Consider the following 15,735-nt stretch of genomic DNA (forward strand, 5'->3'; position numbering starts at 1 on the left):
CGCCTACACTGGCTGCTATCTTTTTATTTTGATTTTTGACTACACATTTTTTTGGACTCTGATGACTACACACTAGGCAGACATCCCGGTGTGAGAACTTTGAGAAGCAGACTGGATGACAGATATAGGGAGGGGGTGGGATGGGTTTTTAATCGAGATTCAGCATTTGCCACCAATCAAGACTGGATTTCCACTCCACCCCCATTCCCACAACAACAGGGATCAAATCAGAAAGAGAGAAAAAGTTGGCTGATTAGGCTGCCTTCCCCATCTCCAGCTGCAACGTGTCTCTGGAGCCTTATCTGGGGTTCTGGTGCCTCCGTTTTCTGGTCAATTCCAGCTGTGAATTTCCTGTTGGAGGATAAACAGGGCCGCTGGAGGGTGGAAGGGAGGGATTGCTGACACAGGCCAGGCCTGACAGGATGAAGGAAACCATTGCAAAGGCAACCTGTGAAATACACCATCTGCGGGTTGGCTGACAGGAGACAAATCTTCTCGTATTCCAATAATGAAGGTCCAAGCTTTGGTTCCAAACATTTTGATGAAAAATATGCAGCCTCCTCCCCAGAAAAACAGCCTGTTTAGTTGGGGCGGGGGGGGGGACTTGCCCAAAAGTTGGGATGAAGAAGGCAGCTATCTACCGATCACTGTGTGGGGAGGGCTTGTGACTCAGACAGGCCTGCAAGTTCCCCTCACTTGCCTTCATTCAAAGGTTCAATAACCCAATATGTCAACCATGACAGCTGAAAAAATGTTAAGAAAATTTAGTGGGGGAGGGATCTTGGGTGGCTGTTCTCTATGATCAAACACAATATTGCTAGCTGTAGCTGCTTCCTGCTTGTACTCGTTCTAGGAGAACCATGCAGGTAGTCCTCAATTTATGACCACAACTGAACCTAAGCAATTGAACCTGTTGCTAAGCAAGACTTGTTCAGTGATTTTGCCTCATTTTACAATCTTTCTTGCCAGAATTGCTAAGTTAATCATTTCAGTTCTTAATACGATTGTTAAGTGAATCTGGCTTCCCCATTGACTTTGCTTCTTAGGAGGCCGCAAAAAGTGATCACATGACCCTGTGACACTGCAACCATCATAAACATGAGTCAGTTGCCAAGCGCCTGAATTTTGATCACATAACCATGGTAATGCTTGCAACACTCCTAAGTGTGAAAAATGGTCATAAGTGATTTTTTTTTCAGTGCCCTTGTAACTTTGTCTCTAAACAAATGCTAACAAAAATCAGGAAAAAAACTAGTAATACCTTTTCCAAATAACAAATGTTATTAAAAGGCAAAAGTTTTTGTGAGCTGCAGTTATGTTAAGGCTAAACATAGTGTTTTTCAACCTTGGCAACTTGAAAACCTGTGAACTGCAACTCCCAGAATTCCTCAGCCAGCATGTTTATTTATTCATTCTGTTATTCAGTTTCTATAGCCGTGCACTTAATGACCCTGGGCGACTTTGCTGGTTGGGGAATTCTGGGAATTGAAGTTCACAGATCTTCATATTACCAAGGTTGAGAAACACTGAACTAGTTCGATACAGGATTTGTAGACATCAATCTAGCCACTCTATATTCCCCCAAACCACGCTGCAATTCTTCAAAGGCCAAGCATATGTCTTTTAATAAATGTGTTATTTGGAAAAAGCGCTATCAGATTCTGATTTTGTTTGTTTGCATACATGTATTTCCTTGTTTAAGTCATTGAATTTCTATCTAGGCTGTAAACCAAGGGTGACAAATTCAATTTCATTGAGGGTCGCATCAGGGTTGTTTGATCTCAGGGAGGCAGGGAAGGGGGCGTAGCCAGGTTGGACATGGCCAGCTCAACATCACTCATGTCAGAGGCACCTATGGTGGCCAAGTGCTAAGGCAGGCAGGACTTCCCTCAGACCCTCCCTCCCTCATTATAATCTCCCTTCCTTCCTTCCTTCCTTCCTTCCTTCCTTCCTTCCTTCCTTCCTTCCTTCCTTCCTTCCTTCCTTCCTTCCTCCCTCCCTCCCTCCCTCCCTCCCTCCCTTCCTTCCTCTTCTTTTTCCTTCCATCTTCATTCTCCTCCCTCCCTCCTTCCTCTCTTTCCTTATTTTTCCTTCCTTGCTCTGTTACCATCTTTGCTTCTTTTTCTTTCCCTTTCTTCTTTCCCTTTCTCCTTTCCTGTCCCTTCTTGCTTGCTCAAATACAAAAGGGGAAACATTTCTCCTTTGGTTTTGTTTTTAGTTTGTTTTGCTAGCCCTCTGCCAGCGAAAACAGGGGGGTGGGCTGTGCCCCTCCTCCCCGAGCTCCATTTACACTGACAGAAGCACCACAGGCCGGCCCTTTGCTATTTCCATGGTGTCCCCATGAGCCAGATCTAGCCACCCCGCAAGCCAGATCCAGCCCTTTAGTTTGACACCCCTGCTGTAAATAATCCAGATCAAAAGGATACAATGGCTAACCCAGACTCAAAGTATACAACGGAGGTAGAAAAGGGAGGTTTTAGACTTGTCTACCCAAATCTGTTACCTCCAGAGGGAAAGCCCATTGTGGCAATTTCACAACCATGTTATGTAGAGAATTATGGGAGCTGCAATCCAAGGCATTGTGGCAGGCACAATGGTAGGGAACAGATCCTGGCTAATCAACAGTAAAGAAGAGAGTGACCACTTTTCTCCTACAGACCTTGAAGCACAATGTTAAGAGCTCCATTGAGTTCCTATTTGTCTCTGAAACCCATATCTGAAATTCCAAGGATCTTAAAATTGCAAAAGTTTGGACAATCCTGTTCTAGATGTTTCATTACAACAGAAGAAGCCCCATTTTTCAACAGAAATTGAAAGAGCAAGTTTAAGGCCTAAAAAGCAAATGTTTGGAAAACAGCAAAAGAATGTTGATTTTGGAAAATTAATGGGGTAGACTGACGTAAAAAAAAACATTTCCTGGGGGTTGTTTAACATTTTATAAAATACTACATGAAGATTTTGAAATTAATTGTAAGAAATACTCCCTAGGGAAATTTTGTTGACTGAAAAATAAACATATGATAATAGATGGCTTGAAGGTTGACTAGAGGAAACCAAAGAGAACTAAAATATATTTAAAGGAGATGAGTCCCATTAATACAATGGAACAATAAGGTACTATTTGATTATAGAAGAAATAAAGGCTGCTTGGGAACAATCTACTCAGAAATTTTTACAAGTTTGTCTCATACAGGTAGTCCTCAACTTATGAAGATGGCTGAGCTCAAACATTTTTATTGCTAAGCAAGACAGCTATTAAATGACTTTTGCCCCATTTTACGACCTTTCTTGCCATAATGGTTAAGTGAAACACTGCAGATGTTAAGTTAGCAAGATGGTTGTTAAGTGAATCTGGCTTCCCCTTTGACATTGCTTTTGAGAAGGCTACAAAAAGGAGTCACTTGACCCTGCAAAAGTGCAATTATCATAAATATGCACAAGTAGAGAAATTTTGATCACGGGGTTGTAAATAACTTTTTTTTCAGTGCCATTGTAACTTTGAACAGTCACTAGACGGGTGGTTGTAAGTTGAGGACCAACTGAACTATAACAGAGGATATAGAAGCACAGTAGATTTTTTTGGATAAAACAGAGAGTGAGGCTGATTCAAGTGTGGATTTGGATTTTTAAAAACTGCCAGATTATAAAAGCGATGAGGAAAATGATGCTGTGGATCTAAAAATGGATTTAAATATGCCAAAATATAAGAGTGAGGTAGCAAAAGATGCCACAATGGATTTACAAATGAAACCATCTGATGAATATAATTAATAGCAATAGCACTTAGATGTACATATCGCTTCACAGTGCTTCACAGCTCTCGCTAAGTGATTTACAGATTCAGCATATTGCCCCCAACAATCTGGGTCCTCATTTTACCCACCTCAGAAGGATGGAAGGCTGGCTCAGTCTTGACCCGGTGAGATTCCATCTGTCAAATTGCAGTCAGCCAGCAGTCAGCAGAAATAGCCTGCAGTACTGCACTCTAACCACTATGCCACCATGGCTCTTATTTATATATTAAATTTATATTGCCACCTATTCGCCCATGGCGACTCGAGGTTGCTTACAGAATGTAAAACCATATGTAAAATAAAAAACAATAAAAACTAATAAAAAGAATCAAATAAATTAATAAAGGACAATAGAATAAAATGGGGGAAAAAAAATCACCCCCAACTCCCACCCACCCCACCCCGACAACAGCAGATCACACGAGCCATTTGATGGGCTCCATCCCACTGTGGATTCTCCAGGCCCACTGGCAGAACCAGGTCTTCAGTAGCTTCCAGAAGAGTATTAGTGAGGGCGGCATTCTAATCTCTGAGGGAATGATGTTCCAGAGAGAGGGAGCCACCATGGAGAAGGCCCTTCTTCTGGGTCTCACCAGGTGTATCTCCCTCAGGGGTGGGACCCGTAGCATTCCCTGCCTCCTCGCTCTAATGGGTCGGGTGGATGTGACTGGCAAGAGATGTTTCCTTAGATAACCCGGACCGAAAGCCACGAAGGGCTTTAAAGGTGACAACTGCACTCAGAAGCAAATCAGCAAACAATGCAGCTCTCACAGGAGAGGTGAAACATGTGCACACCAGGGTCTGCACAGAACTATGCAGGCTGCTGCATTTTGCACCAACTGGAGCTTCCTGATGTTCTTCAAGGGCAGCCCCATGAAGAGCGTGTTGCAATAATCAAGACGGGAAGTGACTAGGGCATGAGTGACTATGAGTAGGGACTGTTGGTCCAGGAAAGGGTGTAACTGGTGCACAACCTGCAGTTGCACAAAGGCCCTCCTGGCCACGACCAAAACTCATGGAAGATGGTGGTAAAGGGGTGTCCACAAAGTATGCTCGAAAAAGCCACAATGATGCATCTTAAATGTGATTTTAAAAGTGTTCTTATCATAGGAACATTCTGTATTAAATTAATGAAGCTGTTTCTGAGAGGAGACAAAGAGAAAACAGTAAGAAATTTGTTTGTGGGACATTATTTGACATTATTTAAGTTCAAGAAAAGTAAGGAGGAGCAATTCAAATTGGAATTATTTGATTAGGGTTAATATTTATGTTGTAATTTCTGATGGCTAATTGATTAATGGATTTCCTTTTGATTAGAACTGAATGATGCTTTAAAGATCTAAATGGGGATAAATTTCTTTTGCTCCTCAAAGAAAATGATAAATTGGAATACAAAACTGATTTGTTAGATTAAGGTTAAAATATAATAGGTTACTATTTCTGATATGTCTTAACAGACTTTTACTGATTAGAAATGATGATTTTTTTTTAAAAAAGAATTTTTATTTTTATTTTTTAAACAAACATACGCACACAAAACATAAAGCACAGGTACATCTTCCAGTTACATACAGTGTGTCAGATGGTTACAAGCCTTTTGTGCTTCATCTCCATAGTCCTCACTTACAATTTATATAAATTCTCATAATATCCAGCTAATATACATATATACACAGAGAGAGAGAAAACCCCAGCCACAGAATTATCAGAGAAGCCATAGAGATTGAAAAAAGACCTGAAAGCATGAATAGAAGAGATGATTCCACCAAACTGTCAATTATTTGGAAGCCTGTACTCACAAACAAAAAAATATCCACACCACAAGCCAGGCAAACACCTGGGCACAAACAGAACCCCCCTGATACCTCCAGCTCAAACACACCCCAACCAGCACTCAGATGAAACCTAGCTTCCTAATAAATGATAGCCGTCCATTTAGCCGCACTAAAAGCCTCCAATACAGGAAACACAATGTTGCCAGCCAATCAAGACAAAAAAAGCTACAAAACAGACAAAGGATATTAGAAATACCAATCAAACAGAACACAGCAAACTCCAAGACCAATAAACACAGACCAAGACTCCCAACCAATCAGGATGAAGAAAAAATCATTCTGGCACAGAGTAGGCTAGAGACAAACACAATACAGAAGCCTGATGATGGCAGATGAGATTCTGCCGAAACGTTGCTACAACTTAAAAGCACAACTATAATGACGTGGGAAAATACCTGAACAAAGCTGAATACCATACATGTAAGTACCCGCAAAAACTTAAGAAAATATATGAATATATATATATATATATGTTATTTATCATTATTAATCATTATTTTTGACTATAACTATTATTCTTTCATTTTATGCAAGAAATACAACATTTTGACTTTATACTTATTATAGCATTCATTACATCATCGTAAATCAATCTAATAGTAATAGTAATACCTCCTTATGCTATATTCACTATAGTTCTATTATCCTTGTATTATGAAGATTTTAAAATATTTCATTTCCATATTTTTTGTCCAACCATTGATAAAATAAATCCCATATCTTATGATATTGTTTGTCTTCTTGTTCTCTAATTTCAAATGTCAATTTACTCATTTCAGCATACTCCATTATTTTCTTAATAACTTCCTCCTGCGTTGGTATTTTTTCATTTTTCCAGGTTTTAGCAAATACAATTCTAGCCGCTGTTAATACATTTACAATCAAATATTTCAAATCTCTACTATATATTTCTGGTAAGATACCCAATAAAAATATTTCTGGTTTAAAATCAGTATGTCTTTTTGTCATTTTTTCCAACCATGTGTGGATTTTAGTCCAGTATCTTTTCGCCTCTACACCTGTCTACCACATATGGTAAAATGAACCTGGTATCTGATGACATTTCCACCACTTTTTGGATTTATTCTTAAACATTCTTGCTATTCTCGTCGGGGGTAAGTGCCACCTATAAAACATCATTTCTCCCCTTTCTTCCTCTATATTTTGAAATCTGAGATAAAATTCTGATCTGTCAATCTCCCATCCCAACATTTCACTCTTGTCTTGTTCAACCATGCTCAATCTGTTGTCAATATGTCCAACTTTCTTATCTCTTTGTTCATCTTTTTCTTTGATTTTTTGAAATCTGTCCTCATATTTTGTCATCATTTGGTGAATATTCTCAACCTTTTCATTTGTTTTTTCTGTTTTCTGTTCAATTGTTTCCATTCTTGATTCTATTTTTTGAATTCCTTGCCAGATCATCTGCAAAGTCACCTCCTTGTCTTTTTCTCATTCCTTTTACTGCTATAACATCGCCTGTATTGATCGTTGTCCTCTAGATGGTGAAGAAGAAGTTGGTATTGAAGAGCCAGTAGTTGTTATCTTTCTACTTATTTCACAATAGTTGTAGAATCTCGGGCGATAAAAAGTCTTCAGGTTCTTCTACACCTTAATCCATTCATATGTAAGGCAAATATAATCCCAAATAGCAGTAAAATAAAGAAAAAGAAAAGAGAAAGAAAAATTCTTCAGGTTCTTGTACACCCTAATTCAATTAGTTCTAGTTAATTAGAAAAAAGCCAAAAAGGAAAAGAAAAAAAATTAACAGCTCAATCACAATAAAAGAGATAAGAATAAAATTCTTCAGGTTCTTCTATACCTTAATCCAATTGATTGGGGTAGAATGGACCAGACAATACCATGAACAATCTCCAAAATAGAAAAAAAAAGAGACGCAGGTAAAAATTATGTTTCCCAATTAGAAGGAAGTAAAAACACACAACATAAACACTATAAAAAGAAAAAAGGAAATGCACATTCTTCAAAAAGCACTTCAAAAAAGAGAAAGAAGGAAGAAGTAAAAATCAAAAGTAAAAAGGGCAATCATAATCAAAAAGAAAAACTTATAATTTAAAAAAGAGAAAGAAAAAAAAAGAATCAATTTAAGGGAAAGCAGAAAAAAATCTATTTCCCCTTGAAAAAGAATAAATAAATAAATAAATAATTCCATCCAAAAGGCCACAATCACAGGTGTCAGCTGAGCAAAAATAGCTGGGGGGGGGGAGGTAAAGAAAGAGTACAAGAAAGCCTGACTTTCTATCAAAGAAAGTGCTTTTTGAAGAATGTTCTTCCATGCTTATCCCACTATCTTATAACAAACAGGCTCAAAGTCCTTGAAATAAAACACCAGCTCTTATTATTCTCAAAGTTATCAAGCCTCAGAAAGGAGAGAAAGAAAACAATGTTTCCCAGCTTCTAGATGGCAGTGTTACTTATTATCCTTTACTTTCACTCCCCCCCTTCCATCCAAAACAAAAAGAAAAAAAGGTTAGAAGTATTTTAACAAGTAAAAATTAATTGAAAACTATACAGTTAGGCACTTAAAAGAAGAAGAAAGAAAATATCTTTCACTTAAAAGGATTGTTAAGTAATTATTAAAGCAAGAAAAAAACACCAGTCCAGTTTTAAAGTTAAAAGGTGTTTGTAAAAAGTCCAGCAATAAAAAAAAAAAAAATAACACTAGTTTTGACTTCAGGCTTAATTTCGCCGCTTACTCACTTCTGTCTTCAATTTAAACTTTTTCTTTTTTCCTTTCAACGTGTTCTCTGAAATAGAAGTATTTAAAAGTTATCTCACCAAACACTTTCTCTTTCCACTTTCTTCTTCTGTTCGGAGCTGTCCCAGCTTCAGCAACTTCAATGGCTGCCTCTCTGCCGCCGGAAAAAAGGGCTTCTCCTGGATCAACCAGGGACTTTGCAGAATGTGCCCTTCTCTATCACCATCTCTACGAGACAGTTTAGGTCCAAAAGGACCGTCCAGCGGCAAAGATATTGACGGCGATCTTGAACCTTCAAGATCGCACGTCATACCGCCGTGATGCCAGCCCCGCCTTCCCTCAAAATGATGAATTTTTATTATAAAAGAACTGTGATGGTGTAGTGGTTTGAATGCAGTATTGCAAGGTAACTCTGCCCACAGCCAGAACTTCAATCCTGACTGGCTCAAGATTGAAGCAGCCATCCTTCCATGGTTGGTAAAATGAGGACCCAGTTTGTTGGGGGCAATATGCTGATATTTGTAAACTGCTCAGAGAGTGCTGTAAAGTACTATGGAGCAGTATATAAGTCTAAGTGCTATTGCTGTAATGTGATTGTTGATAAGGGATGAGATATGGAAAGCAGGTGTGTTTTTAAAATTGAAATATTAGAGAAAGTGTTAAATTACTGAAGTTGTTTATTGCCCAGAGGAAATGGGGTATCATCATTTATATATTTTTGTTTCTTACTTTTTATTTTCTTTTACTCTATCTCTTCACATTTTCTTTTCTTCATGTTTACGTTTCATATCTATCTTTGTTTGTATTAGTCTTTTATGTTTGTGATCCGTAAACTCTAATCAAAATTGTTATTTTATCTTATGTATCCAGTTTATTTGGGTTCTCCTCATTTCTTTCTGATCATACTTCCTTTCCTAGCCTCAAACCATTATGTGAAAAGAATAAATCCTTTGTATGAAACAAAAAAAGGAAGAGAATTAATTGGGGAATTTTTTTATTTAGATTGGACTTTTGGCAAACTCATGGAAGATGGTGATACAGGGGTGTCCACAAAATAAGGTCAAAAAAGCTACAATGGTGCATCAAAGCCCTGTCTGTTTTTTCTGTGCATCACACATACACACGCTCGACTTATGATCACAACTGAGTCCAAAATTTATGTTATTGAGACATTTGTTAAGTGAGTTTTATCCTATTTTACCACATTTCTTGCCACAATTGTCAAGTGAATCACTAAAGCTGTTAGGTTAGTAAATCAGTTGTTAAGTGAATCTGGCTTCCCCATTGACTTTCCTTGTCGGAAGGTGGCAAACAGAGATCACGTGACCCTGGGATCATCATAAATATGAACCAGCTGCCAAGTGTCTGAATTTTGATCATGTGACCATGGGGATGCTGCAAAGGTTGTAACTGTGAAAAATGATAATGTCACTTTATTCAGTGCCGTTGTAACTTTGAACGGTCCCTAAGTGAACTGTTGTAAGTCAAGGACTACCTACACTACATGGATTTCTTTGAAAGAAGGTGGAGCCAAGTCCTAGAACAGTCTGGGAATTCCATTCCTGTTTCTCAAACCTTTCTCCTTAATGGGCAAAGTGTGAGAAATGACTCAGTGGTGAAGAAAGGCCACTTAAGCCTATCATTTGAGGAAGTTTTCTTTTTAAAATTGTCGTCATGTCCTTTGGGATAAGATTAGATCCCAACTCAAATTCAGCCTGAGTGAGAAGTTCTGGGTAATTATTTTAGCAGAGCCCAACAGGCAGCCAACAGCCTATTTTTGCAACTATTATAAGGCAACTATTATAAAGCCCAGATCAAAAAATTGGTAGGGAAGGAGAAAAGAGCTGATGCGTTTTTTTTAGCACGATAGGAAGAGCATTGATGCTTTTGAACTTCAGTGTTGGAGAAGACTCCTGATAATAACAAGGACAGCTAAGAAAACAATCAGATTATACAATAAATCAACTCAGAATTTTCACTCGGAGTCCCAGATGATCATCCTGTTTTGAATATATTATGCAAAGATTCAGCTCTTTGGGAAAAGATGCTGGGAAAGGTGAGGGAAGAGGAGAAGAAGACACCCAGCAACAAAATGGTGGAAGTCAGTTATGGATGCACCCTTGTGAGAGACTTGAAAGAACAGGTTAGCGACAGATCATAGTACAGGGGATCTATGTAAGAGTTGACAGTGGTTTGATGGCACATACTAGAATGAGTGAATCAATCAATCAGTCAAATCAATCAATCTCAGTCAGTCAATCAAAGACAGTGAGTTCTAGTCCCACCTTAAACATGAAAACCAGCTGGGTGACTTTGGGCCGGTTGCTCTCTCTCTGTCCCATCCACCTCAAAGAGTTGTTGTGGGGAAAACAGAAGGAGAATGAAGTATGCTTGCCACCTTGAGTTACTTATAAAGCAATGAAGGCGAGATTAAAAAAAAATCAAATAAATAATAACCAAATCGCTCTCAGGGCAGAAGGCACGTGTGTATATCTGCCTAAAAGGTCCCTAACCCTTTCTCCATTTGCTTTGGGAAGCGGGCCCAATGTAGCAATCGATCGCAAATAAGGGCTGCGTAAAGTTGGTGAAGCATTGCCCTCTGCTGGCTTTGGCAATGAAAACGGGCCCAACCTGTGAATATCCCCACAATGCTTTTCAGTTTGTTTGCGAGTCCCTTCCTTGTTTTCCACCTACCCATAAACGGGACAAGGAAATCGGAGGTGGTGGCGGGGAGCGGTCACTTCGGGCATCAGGTTTCGAGTTTCGCCCGAAATTCAGACCCGGAAGCGGGTGGGGGCGATCGAGGAAAGGTAGGAGATTTCTCCCCTAACTCGATCCACCTTCTGTTTTCCCCTCTCCCCACCCCCCGCCCCCACCCTGCTGCTTTGGATTTTAAAAAGCGCGAGGAGCTAAAATAACCAGGCATCCAGAACCCAGTACTTCCCTATCGGCATTCACACGTGCATGTGTGGATGAGGGAGAAAGAGAGCGAGCGAGGAAGAAACATCAGCTGATAAAAGAGCGTGGGGGAATAAAAAGGATACGCCCCAAGCTCCCGTTACTGAGAGTATAGGAAAATTTCAGAGTGTGTGATGGACATTATAGGTAAAATAGTAACAGCAGCGACACTTTGTGAGGGGAGTGGGGACCCATGAGTAGAGCAGAACTGGCAAAGTGATTTAAAAAGTGAGCTCATGCCTTCAGTTTCCAATAATAATAATAATAATAATAATAATAATAATAATAATAATAATAATAATAATAATAATAATAATAATAATAATAATAATAATAATAATAATAATAATAATAATAATAATAATAATCGTCATAGTCATAGTCATAGTCATAGTCATAATCAATAACAATATGCTGGCAGCAATCCATATCAATCATCAGTGCCAGTCAATATTTGTGATACATTTTTAAATGTTCAGTTGACTGAGTTTCATGTTTAATGAATAAAAGATAATAATAATGATGATAATGATAATAATAGTTGGTGCTACCTTAATAGTTTCTAGGTCCTTGGTTAGGACTTGAGCTGTTGAGCTACCAACCAGCCCCAAAGGCTGTGAATCTCACCAAATATATAATAATAATAAATCATCATCATAATCATCATCATAATCATAGGATGCTGCCTGACCCTGGATGGTTCATAAGAATCAAAAGAAATTGCAATAAAACATAAAAAATGGCAAATGAACTGAAGTACAGGAATGGTAGATGGGTTACTTTAGTCAAAATTAATTTTGGTTTAGGAATTTGTTCTGTTACCTCAACTCTGATGTTCCATATTTTGTTTATCACTTTAACTACTTTAAAATGTACTGATTTCAGTTCTGGGAGTTGAAGTCTGAACATGCTGAGGTTGAAAAAATATTGGGCTAAAGGGAAAACAGTGACTATTAAACTACTTTGTGGTGTCTTTATGTATGCCCACAATAATAATAATAATAAAGGATTGAATTTAATCAAGGTGCTTGAAAAGCTGTGGGGTATGGACATACTGTACAGATTACAATTAGCAACGGAGGTGAATGCCTCAGTTTCCAAATTTCTGAAATCCCAACATTGTTAAAAAAAGAAGAGTGCCTTGAATTAATATGTTGGGAGGCTTCAATCTGAGAGATTAACAGGGCAGAATAATTCATTGATGTCCATGACTGTAGCATATTCTGTTAGCGTCTCCATGGGAAAAGTTTGGCACACCCCTGAACTTGGATTTTTTTTTGACCAACTTCCTGGTTCATGATTCATCATCACGCTGCCTAGAGCCATTACGTTTGCCCTTAAAGTGTGTTGCTCAGCTCAACAATCCCACTCATCCCATAATTGTTTTTCTGCTATGAACTGTCCCTGGGGCAGCAAGTGAATCTGCACGTGATCCACCTTTGTTCTTCTGATTTTAATTCTTTCTTCCATACAGCGATGGATGAATTAGTTGTCTCCTCTGGAAAGGACTTCACTGACCACCCTTCTGAAAGTCTTCTGGAGCCATCAGAAGATCCAGACTCATCCTTGACTGAAGAGTCATCTTCTAATATCAACCCTCCCTGTCGTTTTTTCTTGGAGGGACGCTGCCATTTTGGTGCCCGCTGCCAAAACTATCATCCTGGTGATGGTGGTGAGGTTCACCATTTAAAAGATTGTGGACTTGTTCATGTTCCTTCCTTGCCGCTCACAGAAGGGAAGAAACCTGCCATGAAGACAGCTGAGGATGTCATTTCCCGACTCCTCTGGGATACACAGGTACCTGCTGAACAATTTTCTATTGGCTACCTTGACCGGTTCTTGGGCATCTTGGAGGAATCTTTTACTTCTTTCTCGTGGGAGGATCTAGCGTCAGTTGGTCCTGGTGTACTAGCTATCCCTAAACATAGGATCCAGTATTTTAAATACAGAGACCGTGTGGTTTGGGACAAAGTCAGTCGCACCGATGACGTTTTTGGGTCCACAGGAAGTGGGAAAACCATCTTAGAAGTGATGAAGGAAGAAGACACCCAAGCTAAGAAGGAATTATTGAATTTTCCAAATAGCCCCCAAGTCGAAGAACAGTTAGATGGGGATGCAGCCAAAGAGAAAGAGTTGAATGGGACAAGTAGTGGAGAGAAGTTAGTGATGGCTTTGGGTGAAGCAGGGGATAATTTGGAATTGGCTGAAGACATGTCCAACAACCAAGAAGGAAATGTATCCAGCAAAGAAAAGGGAAAAGAGACAATCGGCTCAGTTAAGTGTGAAGAATTCAAACATGCTTGTGCTATCGGAATAGAAAATGAACCAGTTATGGTAAAGAGAGAAAACCTGGATTTGGAAAAGAGGGAAGGGAGGAGCTTCACCTATCCGAAGGAGCGCCCCACCCATTTCATAGCTATCCCGATCACCAGCCCAGAAATCCGGGAAGTTGTGAAACTTTTCCAGGAGGCTGTGTGTGCTGTCAGCTCAGATTACGCTCCCTTCTGTGTGCCCAGAGCTACACTGCATATTACACTTTGCCTGTTGCATTTGGATACCCCTGAAGAAATCCACAAAGCGATGATGGCTCTGGAAGAACTTCAGGCTGGTTTTCAGCGACTGCTGCCTCCAGTCTTGCTTCTCTCCTTCCGTAATGTGGAGACTTTTAATTCACGGGTTTTGTACTTGGCACCAGACCCTGTACCCCAACTGGGAGCCCTGGCTCAAAATCTGGAAAATGGCTTCACTAAAAAGGGCTTGACTGTGATTTGCCCTCCTTCCAAAGGGAAGTTCCATTTGACCATCGTGAAAATTCCTCCTAGGAAGGGAATGCCACAGCTCCCATCAGGCTTAGCTTGGGCTCCTACGATGGAGGATTTAGGAGTCCAGGCAGTAGAGTCCATTGGTTTGTATGAGGTAGGAAAAGGCAAAAGAACCGATAATGTGTATGTCAGCATACTGAAATTGGATTTATATGGAGGAAGTGGAACTTAGTGGGAGATACCTTCCAAATGAACGTCTACTCTAACAGTGGGCAGGGCTGGGCAACTTGAAACTGTGTGGACTTCAATTTCCAGAACTTCCCAGCAGCATCTGTTTTTGGAGCACTTTAACTAAACTCTAATGGAAAAGTTAATCAAAATGGGGCAGGGAGAACAAGAACAGGAACATTGCAATAATACTTATATTTTTTGCCTTGCTTGATTTAAAGATTAATAATGCACAATAAAAGCACGACATTTTTACAATCCCTTTTCAGATACTTTTTAGATAGATAGGTATGTTGCATTATTAGAGACTCCTTTGAATTGATAAGAGAAATGAAGGAAAAAGAGGCTACATCTTTTTTGTGGAATTGTATAATTGATGCCCACAGATGATCCTACGAAAGGACATTCTGCTTTAAGGTGTTGCAAAGGCCTGACTGAAATACTGTCATACTTGTATGCTCCAAGGCTGCTTCTGGTGATTAAATCCAACATGCTAACCAACTCTGAAAGAAAGGCCTTGATGCATAAATGCTTTAAAAGGTGCTGCAAAAGGCTGAAATACTGGAATTCTATCTGTATTAAACCAAAGCCCTTTGAGGTTGCAAAGATGGAGAATGTAGAGCAATATAAAGTAACTAGCTGTCTTGTGTTCTCTTAAGTTTTGTTTTGTTTTCTAAGGGGCACTGAAAGCTAAGGTGTAGTCTTTTCTTATCTGGTTTAGTGTTTCTGATCCAGTCCCAATAGTCTATGGTTGAGAGAAAGGTACTTTTGCTTTGTTTAGTATAACCAAATTAAGTGTAATTTTCAATGGTTAAAAAAAAATGACCCCATTTGTAATAAAGGCCTTTGAACTGTACTTTAGTTTTCAATCAAGACACGTATCTCTTGATATATATATATATTAATGTTTGGGCATGCAACATACATCCACCTTCGAATTTGGGTGTTTCCAAGACTTCCATCTCAGACAAGACTTTAGCTTGCCCTGTAGATTAAAAAATTAAGACATGATCCTCTTAACTGATAGTAAGCTTTCTCAGTCCTTGGCTTCATGCCGCTTAGCAGCTCATTTGGTGCTGCCATCACCAGAAAAAGCAATGAGGAGCCCTTAACCTCTGGAGAAAAAAAGTAAATTTTTATTGATATTTAAGAATGACAAGAGATTCTCAAATGTGCCAAGATCCTCAGCTAAGAACATTGCATTATGTTCCAGCCGTACTTCCTCTGGGGGACCACAGACAAGATGCTGGCCAGCCACTTACGACCCACAGGTTACCTACCTCTCACATATTATATTGTATTTTATATATATTGGCATCCTTCAATCTCAAGACCATGGTATCGTGCTCTGAAAAGAGGTCCTAAAACAGGATCTAGTGTGGCTAAAAAGGCCAATTTGAGAATGGTAATCCCTTCCACACTGAGGACAGATAACAGTC

The 15,735-nt window shown here is 39.3% G+C and overlaps 2 protein-coding genes across 3 annotated transcripts in view; both read left to right on the forward strand.

The window, feature by feature from the left end:
* LENG9 (leukocyte receptor cluster member 9) overlaps positions 1–15,152 on the forward strand; it is a 32,161-nt gene extending 17,009 nt beyond the window's left edge. The window contains exons 1-2 of one of the 2 annotated variants that reach the window (XM_026677433.2): positions 10,958–11,158; positions 12,781–15,152. In XM_026677433.2, coding sequence (XP_026533218.2) covers positions 10,963–11,158; positions 12,781–14,300 — 1,716 coding nt within the window. In that variant the 5' untranslated portion in view covers positions 10,958–10,962 and the 3' untranslated portion in view covers positions 14,301–15,152. Of the gene's footprint in view, positions 1–10,957; positions 11,159–12,780 lie in introns of those variants that run through there. The other variant, XM_087948358.1, reaches the window with a different exon arrangement.
* EPS8L1 (EPS8 signaling adaptor L1) overlaps positions 1–15,735 on the forward strand; it is a 197,659-nt gene that overhangs the window by 99,163 nt on the left and 82,761 nt on the right. The gene's annotated exons all lie outside the window — the stretch shown is intronic.

This window comes from Notechis scutatus, chromosome Z, assembly GCF_049901735.1.
Source record: "Notechis scutatus isolate UNSWTSFEM ecotype Mainland chromosome Z, rNotScu1.2, whole genome shotgun sequence".
NCBI classification, from domain to species: domain Eukaryota; kingdom Metazoa; phylum Chordata; class Lepidosauria; order Squamata; family Elapidae; genus Notechis; species Notechis scutatus.